Source organism: Haliotis rufescens, unplaced genomic scaffold (genome assembly GCF_023055435.1).
Source record: "Haliotis rufescens isolate VD_foot unplaced genomic scaffold, xgHalRufe1.0.p SCAF_11, whole genome shotgun sequence".
Taxonomy (NCBI): Eukaryota; Metazoa; Mollusca; class Gastropoda; order Lepetellida; family Haliotidae; genus Haliotis; species Haliotis rufescens.
This window is the reverse complement of record NW_025963791.1, coordinates 44133292-44150507: the sequence shown is the minus strand read 5'-3', so window position 1 is coordinate 44150507 and position 17216 is coordinate 44133292. Positions and strand designations below refer to the sequence as shown.

Sequence of the window (17216 nt, the reverse complement as noted above, 5' to 3'; positions counted from 1 at the left end):
GTAAATGCATTCATTATTATGTATAGAACTGTATGTTTGTTCTGGTGTGAGGGAGGGACACGTGCGCAGTGTCAGTGGACACACGGGACTCAGGACTCACGGTGCCGGGAACCCCGTCTCATTCTTGGTCGACACCTACCACTCTCCATGTAATAAGATTCGATTACACTGAGACTTCATATTTAAATCTTACATGGGATCCGCTATCGCCAGCTGATTGTTACTCACTCAATACTTATGGATGACGATCCCCTAGCACCAATTAGGTGACGACTATAAGTAACAAGCATACGTCAGCGATACACCAATAAGTAACAATGACGTAGATAGTGACTGGGGCCCACCCAGAAGTAACACCAGAAGTAACAATCACGCTTAAGTCACAACTGGTATGAGACCCGAACTTCCCAATCACCTCTCATTTACCTGCAGAAGATAACTAGATCTCCAGAGCAATCACTGGACCTCAAGCCACCGCTCATGCAAGCAGTAAGATGATATGCATAGACAACAGCTACAACCTAAAGAATGACGACAAATCTCCCTTTTAAGAAATCTGCATGACCTAAGTTTCGGATGTATTCTTTTCGGGAAACCCAACGAAGTCACTGAACCGAGCTCTCCAACATCACGTCGAGGTCATCACGTCAACATCAAAATGTCCACCTCTCACTTGTCGCCCAGCTGATGATGGTTTCACTTTGCTCCTTTTCGCGAGACAGAGACTGTTCAGACAACCTCGATCCAAGGATGAGGATCTTCTGCTCGCTGACTTATGATACATATGTAGCAGTGTGAATGGTCATTAGGTACCAATGATGAAACTGCGTCTGACGTCTAACCGTCCTGTGAACAGTATACGACTAGAGTAGAACTACCATGAAACATGGCTGCAATCATGTGAGTAAAATGGATATTTAAAGTCCTGTGATAACTGTTTTATTCATGAAAATTGCTTTGAGATTATTTCACTTCAAATGTTTGTAAGTATTATCATTTTGAAACCTTTTTATAATAACTTATCAGTTAAATTTATGCAATCCCCTTATAATTGCAAAACAAAATATAAAAGGTTTAATCTGTTTACTGATGAAGAGTCAAAATAATTTTTATTTCAAGACATTGACGTAATACTATTTTTGTGATTCTCAGCTACGTTAAGCAGATAGCCACGTTAGATAAGCTTTCAATTTTTTAACAAAGCTAGTTCTACTTACATCAAAGAGCTACAATAACTTCACTTCCAAATTTAGTTTGCAGATCAGTAACCCCCATTTTTTATCAAGTATAAATTGCTGTTACTACTATTGCAATAGCCCACCACCGTACACTTGATAGCAGAGATTATACTGGCCAAATACTGTCTTTGTTTCAGCGAATTAGATGGTCTACTGTGGCCATTCTGTTCAATGATTGAGCACTTCTTAAAAAAAAACTGCAAGGAGGCCGTGTCAAGTAGTACAGCATTTGTCCATTAAGTTTGCAGAAACGTCGGAGGTACGAATAACAAGTAGAGTATGTTATATGGCAGTGTATTTTATTGTTGAACAAAGATTGTCACTACTTTACATTGTTTTTGATGAAGATGAGGTAGAAGTTACTACATTTTGTATGCTTGTGTGGGGTTGGGGAGGGCTGGGATTTTATTAAGATATTAGATATTATGGCGAGAATGCAATTTTAGTGGCAAACAATTTCTTTTTCTTTCACCAGTCTGGAGCATAATTTCTTTTTTCGCAAATTTTCAAGGACAATTTCTTTTTTCCGACAAAATCCAAGAAGATCAAATGGTCCGTCCCTAATCGGTCGGTCCCCTTGGTCAAGAGTGTGTGTGTTTCATAATGTAATCAAACTAGAAGTCAAATATCGTCGGAATGTTTATTTCAACAGTTTTTCAGTACTCCGGATTGTTTCCACCAGCGATCCTATCCACCCCTGAAACAAACAAGGAATGTACAAAGCTTTCATAGCACACTCAACATGGTAGGACGTCTAGGTATTGATAGGATGATGTTAACAGGCTTCTATCCTCAGCCAAAGTGACACTTTCCTCATACACTGTTGAGTTGTACACTTAAGATTGGTAGCAAGAGTGACACTGTCCGCCAATACAGTATAGGTTGTATACTTACGAGGGGTAGCCACAGTGACACTGTCCGCCAATACAGTATAGGTTGTATACTTACGAGGGGTAGCCACAGTGACACTGTCCGCCAATACTGTATAGGTTGTATACTTACGATGGGTAGCCACAGTGACACTGACCGTCAATACAGTATAGGTTGTATACTTACCAGACTTAGCCAGAGTGACACTGTCCGCCAATACTGTATAGGTTGTATACTTACGAGGGGTAGCCACAGTGACACTGTCCACCAATACAGTATAGGTTGTATACTTACGATGGGTAGCCACAGTGACACTGTCCACCAATACTGTATAGGTTGTATACTTACGAGGGGTAGCCACAGTGACACTGTCCGCCAATACAGTATAGGTTGTATACTTACGAAGGGTAGCCACAGTGACACTGTCCACCAATACTGTATAGGTTGTATACTTACGAGGGGTAGCCACAGTGACACTGTCCACCAATACAGTATGGGTGGTATACTTACGAAGGGTAGCCACAGTGACACTGTCCGCCAATACAGTATAGGTTGTATACTTACGAGGGGTAGTCACAGTGACACTGACAGTCAATACAGTGCAGGTTGTATACTTACGAGGGGTAGCCACAGTGACACTGACAGTCAATAAAGTGATGGTTGTATACTTGCGATGGATAGCCACAGTGACACTGACCGTTAATACAGTGATGGTTGTATACTTACGTTGGGTAGCCACAGTGACACTGTCCGCCAATACTGTATAAGTTGTATACTTACGAGGGGTAGCCACAGTGACACTGTCCGCCAATACTGTATAGGTTGTATACTTACGAGGGGTAGCCACAGTGACACTGTCCACCAATACAGTATAGGTTGTATACTTACGAGGGGTAGCCAGAAGTGACACTGTCCGCCAATACAGTATAGGTTGTATACTTACGAGGGGTAGCCACAGTGATACTGTCCACCAATACAGTATAGGTTGTATACTTACGAGGGGTAGCCACAGTGACACTGTCCGCCAATACTGTATAGGTTGTATACTTACGAGGGGTAGCCACAGTGACACTGTCCACCGATACAGTATAGGTTGTATACTTACGAGGGGTAGCCACAGTGACACTGTCCACCAATACAGTATAGGTTGTATACTTACGAGGGGTAGCCACAGTGACACTGTCCACCAATACAGTATAGGTTGTATACTTACGAGGGGTAGCCACAGTGACACTGTCCACCAATACAGTATAGGTTGTATACTTACGATGGGTAGCCACAGTGACACTGTCCATCAATACAGTATAGGTTGTATACTTACGAGGGGTAGCCACAGTGACACTGTCCACCAATACAGTATAGGTGGTATACTTACGAAGGGTAGCCACAGTGACACTGTCCGCCAATACAGTATAGGTTGTATACTTACTAGGGGTAGCCACAGTGACACTGACAGTCAATACAGTGCAGGTTGTATACTTACGTTGGGTAGCCACAGTGACACTGACAGTCAATAAAGTGATGGTTGTATACTTGCGATGGATAGCCACAGTGACACTGACCGTTAATACAGTGATGGTTGTATACTTACGTTGGGTAGCCACAGTGACACTGTCCGTTAATACAGTGATGGTTGTATACTGACGTTGGGTAGCCACAGTGACACTGACCGTTAATACAGTGATGGTTGTATACTTACGTTGGGTAGCCACAGTGACAATTGCCGTCAATACAGTGGAGGTCGGAGAGAGGCTGGCAGGTGCAGGCTATCTGACCATTGTTGTAATCGTTACGGCAGTCATCCTGGTTTCTGCATCTGGCTGTAGGTGTCGTGTTAGGTATAATTATGCATGATGAACACAGTTACATCAACAATCATGGGGAAGGCACACATTAATACATACAATACTCTAGTATTTATGTGCACATGATTACTTTAATGTTTGATACATGTTTAACTCCCTATGATGAAAATTATGAACACTGCATTTAGTAAATCAATAATTGTCAGAAACCCTTGTCATATCTTCAGTGATTAATATTAACATTTTTAATATCTACACTATTCCGAGAGATATGACACCCCGCCTACCTAGGTTAGGTTCCGGAGCACACAGACTGGTGCACGTGCAGGTTCCCGCCACACATGTGATAGTTCCACCAGAGCTACACTGAGTGATGGTGCAGTCACGGACATTGCTACACACTTCTCCCTGCACGGAGACCACTGCAACACAAATATCACAATTAGGTTTTGCCGAGTAAAATTTGTAGGAAGACAAATCGTGTTTGTAGAGAGGTCGTCAGAGAACAACCAACGAGAAATAATTAGTATGTCCAGAATGAATAGCTAACTGATTTAAAGCCTTCGCTGAAGAGGAGCAGATAATCTGCTTTTCCGAGTTTCAAGTAGTCTCTTGCCTGTTGTTACCTATTAAACAAACATGTGTTTAACACGGCTGATACGTACGCTGAAAATGGTTGTAAAAATTGGAATAGTAGGTTAAGGAAGACGTTTAGTAATATGGATTGAGGACACCTGTTAAACTCAACAGGTGTTATAGATAATTCTTTTGTGTGTACACAGATAGAACAATAGTGTATGAATGAGCATGCTTCCCATTGGAGCAATATGTTAAGAAAGGCAGATGGGTGAAGAGGGCTTATTACATTCAGAGTGTACCGATGTTACAAGCAAGTGTATGTAGCAGAAGACTACATTTTAAATGAGAGTCCTGGCTACAATTCGAGTGGAAACCGGTCGGTATGAAGTCATACCTGTCCAAAATACCTGTTTACACTGTACCCTCTTCTGAATGAATGCTACTAAGTCTCTGAATCTTTAAGATGAACCTGATATCGACAAATTTCATTTTATGTTCAGTGATGCCAGTGTGTTTTATGTGATTTCAGTGTCTGTCTGTCTGTCTGTCTGTCTGTCATCTTAAAAAGAAAGAAAGTGTGAAATGTCTCACCTTGGATGACAGATAACTGACGTCACTTTGTGCTAACCAATCTGATCTGAGAATCGCTCCAATGCACTTTTGGCGTATCAGAAACCTGTTACACTTCTTGAAGCCAAATGCGTAAATTTGAGACGTATTATAATGGCAAGAAGTGAGACAGGTGATGTGGAGGGTTAGAGTAACAATATGTAATCTAAGGAGTAGTATACAGACTTCACAGTGTAACAGTAGCAGGTAGTTATAACACTGGTCACGTGTGAACAAAGGACTTAAGGTCACGTGTTACTGTAAATCGTCTAGCCCTTGGGGGCCTTTAACTCACCAGTTTGATCTTCACAGAAACTTCTAGAAACACACAATATGGACTCCGTGTTCTCTGAAGGCAGTGACTAGATTAAGGTGTGACAGGCAGACCAGTGTTACAACCCTCAATGTGAAAATAACTCATGATGTAAAAAATCGTACATGAAGCGTTATGTGTTAACTCTTAATGTAATTTTTTTTACAGTAAGAGAAACAACAAAATAACTTTTTGCATTTAGGGTAAGTAAAGCAAAATATAGCCCCTTACTGTAAAAGATTCTTATGAACAAAGTTTGATTGGAAATATGTAAATAGGGTACTTTTGGCTATTTTCACATTTTTTATTGTTTCTGTCCGGTTTCTTATTATTATTCCTAAATAGAGAATACTACACTGATATGTATTGTATATGGGCCAGTGGCCTTAGTACAAATAAAAGACTTCTTCTCCTTCTTATTCAGTCTTGTTAGGTACAATTTTTACGAAACGAGTGGACTTTCAGATGCTATAGAAAGTTCCTTTGTTGACATACATACCAAGCTGAAACCGGTTGCAAAATCTGGTTGCGCATGAATATTGATATATGCCCAAATATGGACATTGTTGACATTTCTATGCATACGCATTTACAGCATGCGCCTGCAGTTGTGTTTGCAAATATAACAGCACCAGCTTATGGTTATTCAAGCGTCCGGTGTCCCGGCTGTGCAATCAAAATGGTCAGTTCCCTGATCTATCAGTTGAATTTATATCATGTCCGTACACATTTTGGATGAGGGAATCAGAGTGTTCGCCAAAAACGTTCATGTTAACTCTACCGCCTTTTACTGAATACTTGAAAATCAACAAAATCTCGGCTGTTTGCATGACAGTGACAACGGCAAGGTCACCACCGGAATAAGAAAAGACAACCGTGATCTACTCATAGCGTTTTACGCTGGAGATAGGGAATGTTATTGTTCACATTTGGGATAAATTTGGGCCACATAATCAGAAGTCAGGCACACTTCTACGGCGTTTTCGAATGATTTATATCGGAAATGTTCACTTTTAGTGATCTGGTCGTGCAGTCGTGAACAAACAACAGTGCCATTACATACGCTTTGAAGGGGACACTGATGGCACAACCGGATCATCCCAAGTAAGTCTAGATATCTGAATTGAAAGTCGAGAAAGTGGTTGGGTGCATCACGCTCATGGGGACCCCCGATCTATCAATCGGTATTGCAAATAGCTCGATTATATAAAGTCTGTAGTAGCTCTTTGCATAACTAATACAGAATGCATAGCGAAGTTGATGCGTGTGACTATCTTGTTTGGTTTAGAAAAGTGTGTGCAATTGTCTCTCGTTTTCATGAGATTGAATAGGTTTTCTTGGCAATGTTACCGAGGTATCTGATTGGTCGATATTTAGTTGTTCGATTTCGTTAAATGATGTTTACATATAATTTAAATCACAAAGCACATTTTATTACAATATCAACAGAATATCTGCTTGGTCGAAATATAGATAATTTACCCTATTTAAGACTTGGTGTGGATGATCACAAGGTTCTGTAATATAACCTTATTCAGAAATCCGGGATGGTATCACAGTCGCCATTTTGTAATTTACAGGTTTGAAACATCTAAATCAGTAAATATCTATTAATGAAGTCCTTTAGAAAACCCTGAATATCCTTTCAATCGGTTAGTTCACTGTACCCCTGCAATTGACTGATTTCAATTAAAACATTGTCTGGGTGACCACTTGAACATGTTGTTGGGCACATTGCACTTATGTTTTCATTTCGGGGGTGTTATTGACTTTTATTACTTCGTCATTTCAATTTGTCTGGACAACTTCTAAACTACTACATCGATTTTTCAGATATGTACGTAGGTGTATCTAAGGACGCTGTACGAGATGCCTTCGTTTCCATTGCCATTCTGTTACCATGGCAACAAAACATCTGGCATCTAATTGTTCGAAATTTAGAAATTGTCTGATTTCATTAAAATTTTGTATATTGACATGTTATGGGATTCCTAACTCGACCACATAGGTTTTGTTTTTACCATGTCAATGGAAAACAGGCCTCTGAATGCTCCTTTAAATACTCTACCCTATTTCATATAATCTTAAATCAAATAGACCTTGTGATTATGTCTTCCAGTGCGATTGCAGAGGGACGTTTTGATACTCACGTTAACAATATCATACGTCTGCGGGACGTTTTTCCCCATAGGACAGTTCTAGTTAGCTTAATTATTTTTCATACATACAACATGGCCGAAAGGCTTATTGGAGCTGGGTTAGAAAATAAAATCTGCAATGACTTGTCACATTAAATGTAAAATTCTAATTAACAGGTTCTTCCACCTAATTGCTGCACCTTTATGTTAAGGGAAATATTTACGTTTTGAACATAATACAACACCACAAAAACGAGTAGGTTGCAATTTAAATACATCATTTCATTATCCGGTTGCCCATATTCCCAAACAGTAATAAGTGGGGTGTTTTAATTATTGTTTTTCGATTGATTTGCTTGAAATTAATCACGTGACTCGAAACATTGCACAAGTCATTAGTGCATTGTGGGGCCGAGCTAAGAAATATAAAGAAAGTCGAAGTTCGATGTTGTTACGTGTGGATCCACTAAACATTTTCCATACATAACAAGGAGAGATCACACAACAATTTAAAAATAATTTAAGACTGGCAGTCTAATCGATCTCATATTATTCACAAACAGCAATAGCAAGTATCAATCACAATAAACTTTATGCTGTAATATCCCATCATTTCCGAACATGATCCAGTGAATGTTTCATCTAATCCATAATGTACCATAGTTCACCAATTGCCGACATGGCATACACAATTAAAGTTTCAAATCTTGCCGACATGGCATGACAGTTAACACCTGAATCCGACCTTGGAACTGACCACTTTGTCTGCCTGTCGAGCAATAGCCAAGCCACAATTGCATAACACCAGCCTTTACTTGGCTGTGAGTGAGTGAGTATGGTTGTACGCCGCTTTTAGCAATATTCCAGCAATATCACGGCGGGGAACACCAGAAATGGGCTTCACACATTGTCTTACAGGTCTTACATATAGACAAGGTGAAGTGAAGTGTGTAATTGGTCAGTGTTGATTACTGGCAATCTGTACACAAGCAACATATATATATAGAGGTATGAATATACATTTCATGAATACAAAGTGCATTTAATATGTTCTTCATGAAACAGTGTCTCTGCATACTGTGAGTTGGAATGTTTTCTGTTGTCCAAATTACAACTTTGTTTCCAAGACTTATGTCAGAAACCTGCAGCAGCTGAAAGCAATGAAATAGTGTGCTCACCGAGATGGTTGCGCTACATGATACGGTAACCGACGTGAATTGACGTCCGGAGACGTGATATGACGTCGCTGTGGGACGAACATGGCGAAAGAAGAGCAATATCGCGTCCTTTTTGTTTGACTGGAGTATGTTGCTAAATGCCGTACGTTGAGAAACAGTTTTCATGTGGTTATGAAACTTTCAAAGATAACTCATTCCTTTGGCGTAGACTGCAGTTGTCATGATAAAGGTTTGCTGCACGCATATTTGATAAAACATGTTCTCGTGATGACGCAAATTAAGGAGCGGTTGAGAGGTATACAGAAATTAGACTGTTGAAGTAAAGGGAGTATTCTGTGGACAGGACGATCAAGTGATCGATATTACGAGCAACGATCCACGCCTTTGGGATGTAACGACACACAATATATGATCACCATAGATTGCTGGGGACCTTCATCAACCAGAACCACTACGGTGTCTCTGAGTTACTATGCTTTGAAATCTGAAATATTTCTCCTGAAAGTCTTATTTTTCTCAAACAGATCATATGTTTCCTATGATAAAAGGTATTTCAAGAAAAAAGCATTTTAAGTGAAAATATAGGTAATGGGTGGCTAATTCTCTCTAAATCTTTCTCGACATTCAGGTATCTTCTCATGGAAACTTATTAGGTTTACCCCTGTGTAAATATCAGGTTAATGAATTCTCTTTTAACATGTGCTTACAATTCACATTTAGGTACATAGCACTTGGGTTTGACTTTAGTATTAAAACCGCTCTCCAGAGTTGTAAATGCTACCTCAGCATGAGGTGCTTGCCTTACCTTCACATGCCTTTTGTTATGCATCGGATTCCCAGTTTCTCCACATATTGATGTACGTGTAACTATTCTACCCTTGTTGGGGCTGGTACATATTTCTTCCTACATTGTACATTTGCTGAAACTACGAGAAGATAAACGCTGTTTTCTTAGAGATAGTTTATTATTCGATCCAGACAAAGGTGATTTTGGAGACATGTGAAGAAACTTTAGCTCGGAATTCACTCCATACATACTTATCATACTGTATGCAACTATTCTGATTGAAAGTGAGTTTATTTTAGTAAAGGCGCCACTGGCCCATTATGCAGTACATTCACAAAATAAGGTTTAACGTGTGGAGCGCTGTTCAGTTATACAGATACATCTCTTTTATACAATACTGTACATTAAAATGAAAACATATTTAGCTGAACAGTTTTAACAAATATACTGCGTGACCATAGCACCTGTTGAAATCTAACTTTCAGAAATACGTTGGCAGAAAGTAACAAGTCGTTATTTAATGAATGTACAAGACAACAATGAAACTCAGCAACAATTACTGGTATTAGTGGACAAAGCCGCTCATTTCTTGGTATACCAAGATATCTCATCTTTCCAATCATTAGAATATGAACTCCAAGACAACCGAATCTGACTAATTGCTTTTCTATTCACAGGTATAGTCGCTGCAGATATTGTCATACAGCTACTTTTTATGTATATGTATATTTACAACGATTACAGATTTCCATATCTTATGAGCATAAAGAAATATAAAGTTAGATGTTAAATAATTAAAGTAAAGCCATATCGTCTAGCACAGTTGACATTCTGACGTCACAAAATAAAAGTTCTGTTAGATAATTAAGTGTCACAGCTTGGCCTCTCCGTCCTTTGTGACCTTGTCCGTTATTTGTAATTAAAGATTGCTGACTGACGCCACAAGCGACATGCCACTTGTCTTTGCTCCATTATAGATAGATAAGCAAATGAAATTGTATAATATTCATTGCTTTTATTGTCCAATCCGAATGTAGTACGTACTTCTGTGAATGCATTCATTATCATGTATAAAACTGTATGTTAGTTTTGGTGTGAGGGAGGGACAAAGAGGGAGTGTCAGTGGACACACGGGACCCCCATCACGTTCTTGGTTGACACCTACCACTCTCCGTGCAATAAGGACTCGATTACACTGAGATTTCATATTAAATCTTACATGGGATACCCTATCGCCAGCTGATTGTTACTCATACAATACTTATGGATGACGACCCCCTTACACCAATAAGGTGGTGACTATAAGTAACAAGCATACGCCAGCGATACACCAATAAGTAACATTGACTTAGATAGTGACTGGGGCCCAACCAGAAGTAACACCAGAAGTAACATTCACCTTTAAGTAACAATCTGCGTCACTCACGCTGGTTGTATAGGTAATGGTGATTCTGCCAAAACCCCCACTGGAGCCAGATTTCTATACCTATACCGCTACTACAGATGGATTTTTTTATGTCAAAATGATGATGCGATTCAACAATCGTCATGATATGTATTAAAAGAAACATCAATAATAATTAATAATGGATAAAATCTACTATAGGCCATGAGGATATTTGAAAGGTAAAGGAGCAATACAAAAATTAGCCACTGCGGCTAAGGTATCTAAAGATGTGGCCAAGGATTGGCTGATGAAACAAGCGATGTGGCAAATATACTTACCGGCACCGCGTTATGTACCGAGGAAGAAGTTTCATATTTTTTCAACGAATGAAGTTCATCAGGCTGACCTCTTGTTTCTTCCCCATGATAAGGTAAGACGCAAAACGTTTAAATACGACTTAACCATAGTGGATGTGGCTAGTCGATACAAAGAGGCTGAGCCATTAACCTCGAAAGATTCAACAGAAGTGGCTAATGCACTGAGCCGCATATATAAACGTGGACCATTAAAATGGCCTAAGTTATTCTAAGTACATCCTGGTCGCAAGTATATGGGATCAGTAACTAAAATGTTAACAAAGCACGATGTCGACATCAGGCGTGGTGAAAAAGAGGCCCACCGTAGTCAAGTTATTGTTGAAAGATTTAACCGGACATTAGCGGAACGTTTGTTTGGCTATCAGTATGGGATTGAAATGAAATCGGAACGATTAAGATCAACCGAATGGGTGGTGACATGATTATCAGCTGTTGTATCAGCGCTAAATAATGAAGTAATGAGATTAATCGGGAAGAAACCATCTGATGCGATTAAAATGAAATCTGAGACTTCCGAATCTTCAGCACCGTGGAGAGGCAAAGAACAAAAACCTCCGGATAGAGTTAGCTTAAGATATTTATACCAGCCCGCCGAACTTGAAGGAGGCCAACGTCGTGCAACAGATCTGATTTGGTCTCTTAAGATATATAACATTAGTCGGTTGGTTATAAAAGAAGGAGAGCCTATTCTTATTATCTTAAAGATGGACCGGGCAGGGCATTTGTACGAGAAGAGTTGCTCATAGTTCCCAATGATAAAGTATTACCGCCCTAAGTAGCCATAAGCGTAGGTAGTTACACCATCCTTATCAATCAATCTCTTTGTATCTAAGGGGGATAATGATGTCTTGTTCATTCTTAATCCATACATCCTGTGATTGACACTTCTCAAATGCTTCTTTATACTGTTCGTGTTTGATATGCTTTTTTACCACATACTTCTTAACGCCTTTAACTTTTCTTATCTCCCCATTATCAGACTTCTTAATAGAATACATCTTAGGTCTTAATCCGACATACTATGCTATAGGGGTCCCAGCACATTCATCCTTCATCTTACCTAACACCTTTTTATTTACTATGCTGTGCAGTGGATTATCTTTTGTGCAATCGCTCGTGTCGTACATTTTTTCTGCCATATCTTTCTACACATCCTCGGTTTGTATTTCCATCAACAAAGAATCTGTGGCGGTATATAACACCTCACATCTATCGCCGTATTGCCTCTTAAGTTCGTTGTAATAAAAGTCATACATTATGCTTTGACAAGACAAACATACTCATACCAACGTACACCGGTCTGTTGAATTTTATATTACTTTTCTGCATATGTACAGCGGCTAAGTCGTTATCAAATATCTTTCCTGAGTCTTTCTTCCTCATTAGATCTGACCAATTTAACATCCTCACGCTTCCTTAGATTCTCCATAGTTTTACTAAATACTGAGTTATTCATGAGCTTATATAGGTTCTTTTCGAGAACGCTGGTATCCATCTTTCTTAAATCTGTGTTCAGCCTTATATAGGGCTCCATCCAAGGTCTTTGATCAAACTTTAGAACTCTGTGTATTTTCTTTAGTTTCATGCCTAATGATAGATATAACTGGAGATTTCTGTAATGAACTATATATTTTGTCTTATCCATCAAATTTGGTACCGGTTTTTCAACCTTAGCTAACCTAGTATTACCCATCAAGGAGTGTTGATATTCTGACATCCAATCTTTATTAACCATTAATCTTTCGGGAGCTAGCGGATAACTGTTATAGTCTTTATGTAACTCTGTTGGATATTCTAAGTCAACTTCTAGTATGTACCCTTTATTCACATTGATATTATGAATATCATTCACATCGATATCATTCACATCGACCCACTGAAAACTACCTGTGGGTAAAGGTTGACTCATAGCCCATCCGTACAAATTGCATCTTCCCGAGGCAAGAGAGTTAACTGACTTTAAAAGTCCAGTTTCCACCTTGCCAAACTAGGCTGGTATTTCTGGGCTCGATCGTAGTGCCACCAGTGCCTATTACCAGTTATGTCCCTTTGAAGGCTCCCCTATGGACCAATCAGATTCCACCTGTCGTATCACATGCGTTTGCTTCACACAAAATGGTGGCGCCCAGTCAGGACGATCTGATCGATAATCAAGATCTTTATTGTGTCTTACATCACGAAATGAATCAAATCACATGAGCACCTTGATTAAAAACATGAAAAGATTTGGAAAATATCTGCTGACAACGAGTTTGCGATGCACATGCTTTGCAAATTCTGCAATCGCCCGAAATCTGCATGACAGTTTACAAACCAGATTTCGATTAGGGTGCGCGATTATGATTGGACTGGGCATAGACTTGTTAGTCCAGCCAAAATGTAACTCCATAATACCAGCCTAGTTGGGCAAGGGTGGAAACTGGACTTTCATAGTCAGTTAACTCTCTTGCCTTGGGAAGATGTACAAATTGTTGGCGTCGAGATATAATATGTGCGTGTCTGGTTTACCCGGACCATATTCTTCCACTAATTTATTATTAGCCTTAGAATACCTTTTAGCCATCATCGATATACCACCTCTTAATCCTTTCTCAATAAACAAGTGCATATCATAATCGGGGAGTACTTTTAGTTTTACTCCGGTCTTTTTCAACAATGCATCCCACGAAAGTCTGGGACTGGAATAGTACCATTCCGGGTCCAAGCCTTATTGTTTTAAACATGTCTTTCTAAATATCTCGAATATACCGGCGAGTAACAGTACATCGGTTTTTAAGTACAGATCGTGATAATCGCCTAAATTCATACAACCTAATTTATCCCACACCGTCAGAGCGTGTTCATAATCGGCATTGAATTTTAGATTCTGTTAAGTTACTATAGAATGATTCAAGGGATGGTAATTTAGTTTCGTCGAATCTTGACCAATCATCCATATATTCGTAAGGATATATACCTTTTCTCAACAACAAATGTCGAGTTAACCGATCAGTATATTGATTTGTTATTGCAAAGTCATCGGGATTGTTTCACATTAGTTAAATTGTCCAAGGAAGATAAGAGAAACTGTACGGAGTCTATGAATCTAAGTCCATTACTTTGCTTTATTCTAGCTTTCCCATCCTTGTCCGTATAATGTATAGTTTTAGTCAACGAGAATGATATGTATTTTTCCATATTATTAGGAATGCACGTTAAGCCGCCGTCGGTCTTTGAGATAGCTTGCATAATGAGATGAGGATCATATACCCTAAGGTTGTGAAACACAACGGGGATGGCTATTGTTTGAGAATTCATGTTTAGTTTCAAGTTACACTCGTTATGAGCGTCTCCCCAATAATTACCCGTGACGTGGCAGTGATCTCCTACGGAATCCCCATTGAGTGGTTTATTACAAACATGACAAATCATCGACTTCTTATAGGCCCTCCAATCATCCCTCGTCATACACATGGGTTTCTTACGCGATAATTTTTTCCTAAATATCTCTCTTCGTTTTGTAGATGTTCTAGGAACTCTGTAAATTACGGGCGGGTTTGTTTTCCCATCATACTTTACAACTTTATATCCAAACCCACAAGGAATATGTTCTTGACTTTTGTATGTAAAACTACATTTAGTATTGTGTTCCGTATTTTTTATAGGTTTGATAAGTGCTTCGAAGTCAGCGTAAATTATATATGGTACTGGCATTTGATTACAATAATGTTAAAATTTTAATATATCTTTTCCCTCTTTAGGCATATCCATCCTGATAGCAGTCTGTCCAACACCTGCGGGGAACAATGAAGATCTTATCATCATTCTGAAACAGTCATCGCCTTTATTTTTTACATTAATTATGGCTTTTTTGTTTTTATAATATGAGGGTTAATCTATATAAGATCCACCTTTGAATAGCATTTAATTTGTTATAACTATATATAAACTATCTATTTTATCATCACCCCAACCTGAACCTCTTTTAGTCCAGCGTTCTAAAGTTTCTTGTACCCTTTGAATTGATGCATCTTATGATGTGCTTATAGTATCGAATTTGGTTATATTGATTGCTCTGCAAATAAGGTTCGGTATATTTGGAGTCATATTTACTCAATGACATTTTAACCGTCAGCTGGTATTTTATACTATTTAAATCATCTAATTCCTCATTAATTTTGCTCGATACGATGGGCTTAACATCATTTACATCCATGTTGGAATTAATATCCATCTTCCAACCTCTTAGATATTTACCAACGCCGGCTGTGGGTACAAATCTTAACTTATCAACTGATTGATTATTTTTATCATCGGGTTATTATTATCTAGAAAATCGATCAATTCAGCTTTTCTCATTCGAGAATAACCTCTCAGCCCACTTTTGCTTCGCTTGAGCTTTGAGTACTCTAACAGTCTGGGGTTTGTTGTATTCCAAACCGAGTAGAACAATCAATTCAGCTTTTCTCACTCGAGAATAACCACGTTTTTTTGCCAAAGCTTTCAGCTCTATGACAGCATAAGTCATTGTGATATATAACAACATGTGAACTAATCTCTAATTGGTTTGAATTGTATCCAATCTATTTATCTCATTTCGGTAAGCCTTTTTCCTCTCATAAATAATTTGAAACGGTTTCTTGTCAGCACCGTGACTCTTACATAAACAGTAACTACCTTTGACCCAAATCCCACACAGAACAAGTATAATTAATATGTCCTTTTCTAATTGCAATGGAATGGATTCCACAGAATCCTGCAATACAGCTTTTTACACAATTTTGTGATTGGCCCATGCGTATAAATTTACATCTTGATGTGCCTCTCACCATTGTGATATATATACATTTCTAGTATCATTTATCCAAATGCGTGTCAGCCTAGGTGATATGAACAGTCAGCCAGTCAGCGCTATTTATAGCTGAGTAGTCAGGGTTATTGTTAATAGCTGATGCGTAATAGATCATGGCTTATGCATAATAACATAGCTAAATATGGACACACCAGTCAATCCCAAAACTATAAACGCTATCTCTCGGTCTTTCTAAGCCTCTGATAGTGTATAAAACTGACTTATTGTTTGCCTCGGCAGTAAACAAGGACGTATTCGTGCATGGCAGATTCAACATCCTTAAACGTTTGAATTGAATGTCCTTGTTTACATAGTTCATCATTAATAAAATCTAATCTCAACATCCTATTTCTGGCCCATTGTGACTGGGCTGTTTCGAGTTGTTCTAATGCTTTATTATGTCTTTTCTGCTCCTCTCCTCTCATACTAGAAAATAAAAAATTACTCCCCGAAAAAGCTAGAGCATTAACAATAGCTCCACTGACCATCATCGCAATTGATGCCATACTATGTTTATAAAATATTTAAATGTGTGTCATCGTTCACTTGTTGTGCAATCGGGACTTGTTGTTGCGTCTCCACAATCGGTGTCACTTGAGTCTCATTTATTAGTAAGTGGGCACATAAGTTTAAATAGACAATACCTAGCCGTTATTAAAGCTGTGGTAAGTGGCTCTAAGAACATTCCGTATCTATGATAAAACTCACAGCTTACTGCGCCTATAGCATGTTCGATGAATGGGTCTTTCTCGAGAGATTCGCATAAATACATGCGATGTTCTGCCGGGATAGGAAGAAACGTACAGGCTACGGCTGTGTATAGTTGTAACATAGCCAAACCTATTGTTTTAGTCATGGTAGCTCCCAGTCTAGACTCATAATGCGTGTACAGTTTTTTAATTTCTTCATCCGTCATGTTATCAATTTTTTCAGTGGTATAATTTCCCCTCAAATATTGGGAACATTTTCCACTGGCTACCAAAGCCACGAGTCTTTCTCTATGTTTATCTTAAGATTGATCTGTAACTAATTCTGCATGTTGTAATGTTCAATTTATTGTATTTTGTGCTATATCTTGCTATATTACTATAATTTTGCTATAAT

The 17216-nt window shown here is 38.8% G+C and overlaps 1 protein-coding gene across 1 annotated transcript in view; it reads right to left on the bottom strand.

Annotated features, from left to right (window-relative positions):
* Positions 1-1864: 1864 nt before the first annotated feature.
* The window catches only part of LOC124120412 (multiple epidermal growth factor-like domains protein 11), a 34891-nt gene continuing 19539 nt past the window's right edge, over positions 1865-17216 (bottom strand). The window contains exons 2-4 of the mRNA XM_048392812.1: positions 4201-4335; positions 3808-3928; positions 1865-1935 (exon numbers count right to left, since the gene is read on the bottom strand). Of these exons, the coding sequence (XP_048248769.1) occupies positions 1926-1935; positions 3808-3928; positions 4201-4335 (266 nt within the window). The 3' untranslated portion in view covers positions 1865-1925. The remainder of the gene's footprint in view (positions 1936-3807; positions 3929-4200; positions 4336-17216) is intronic.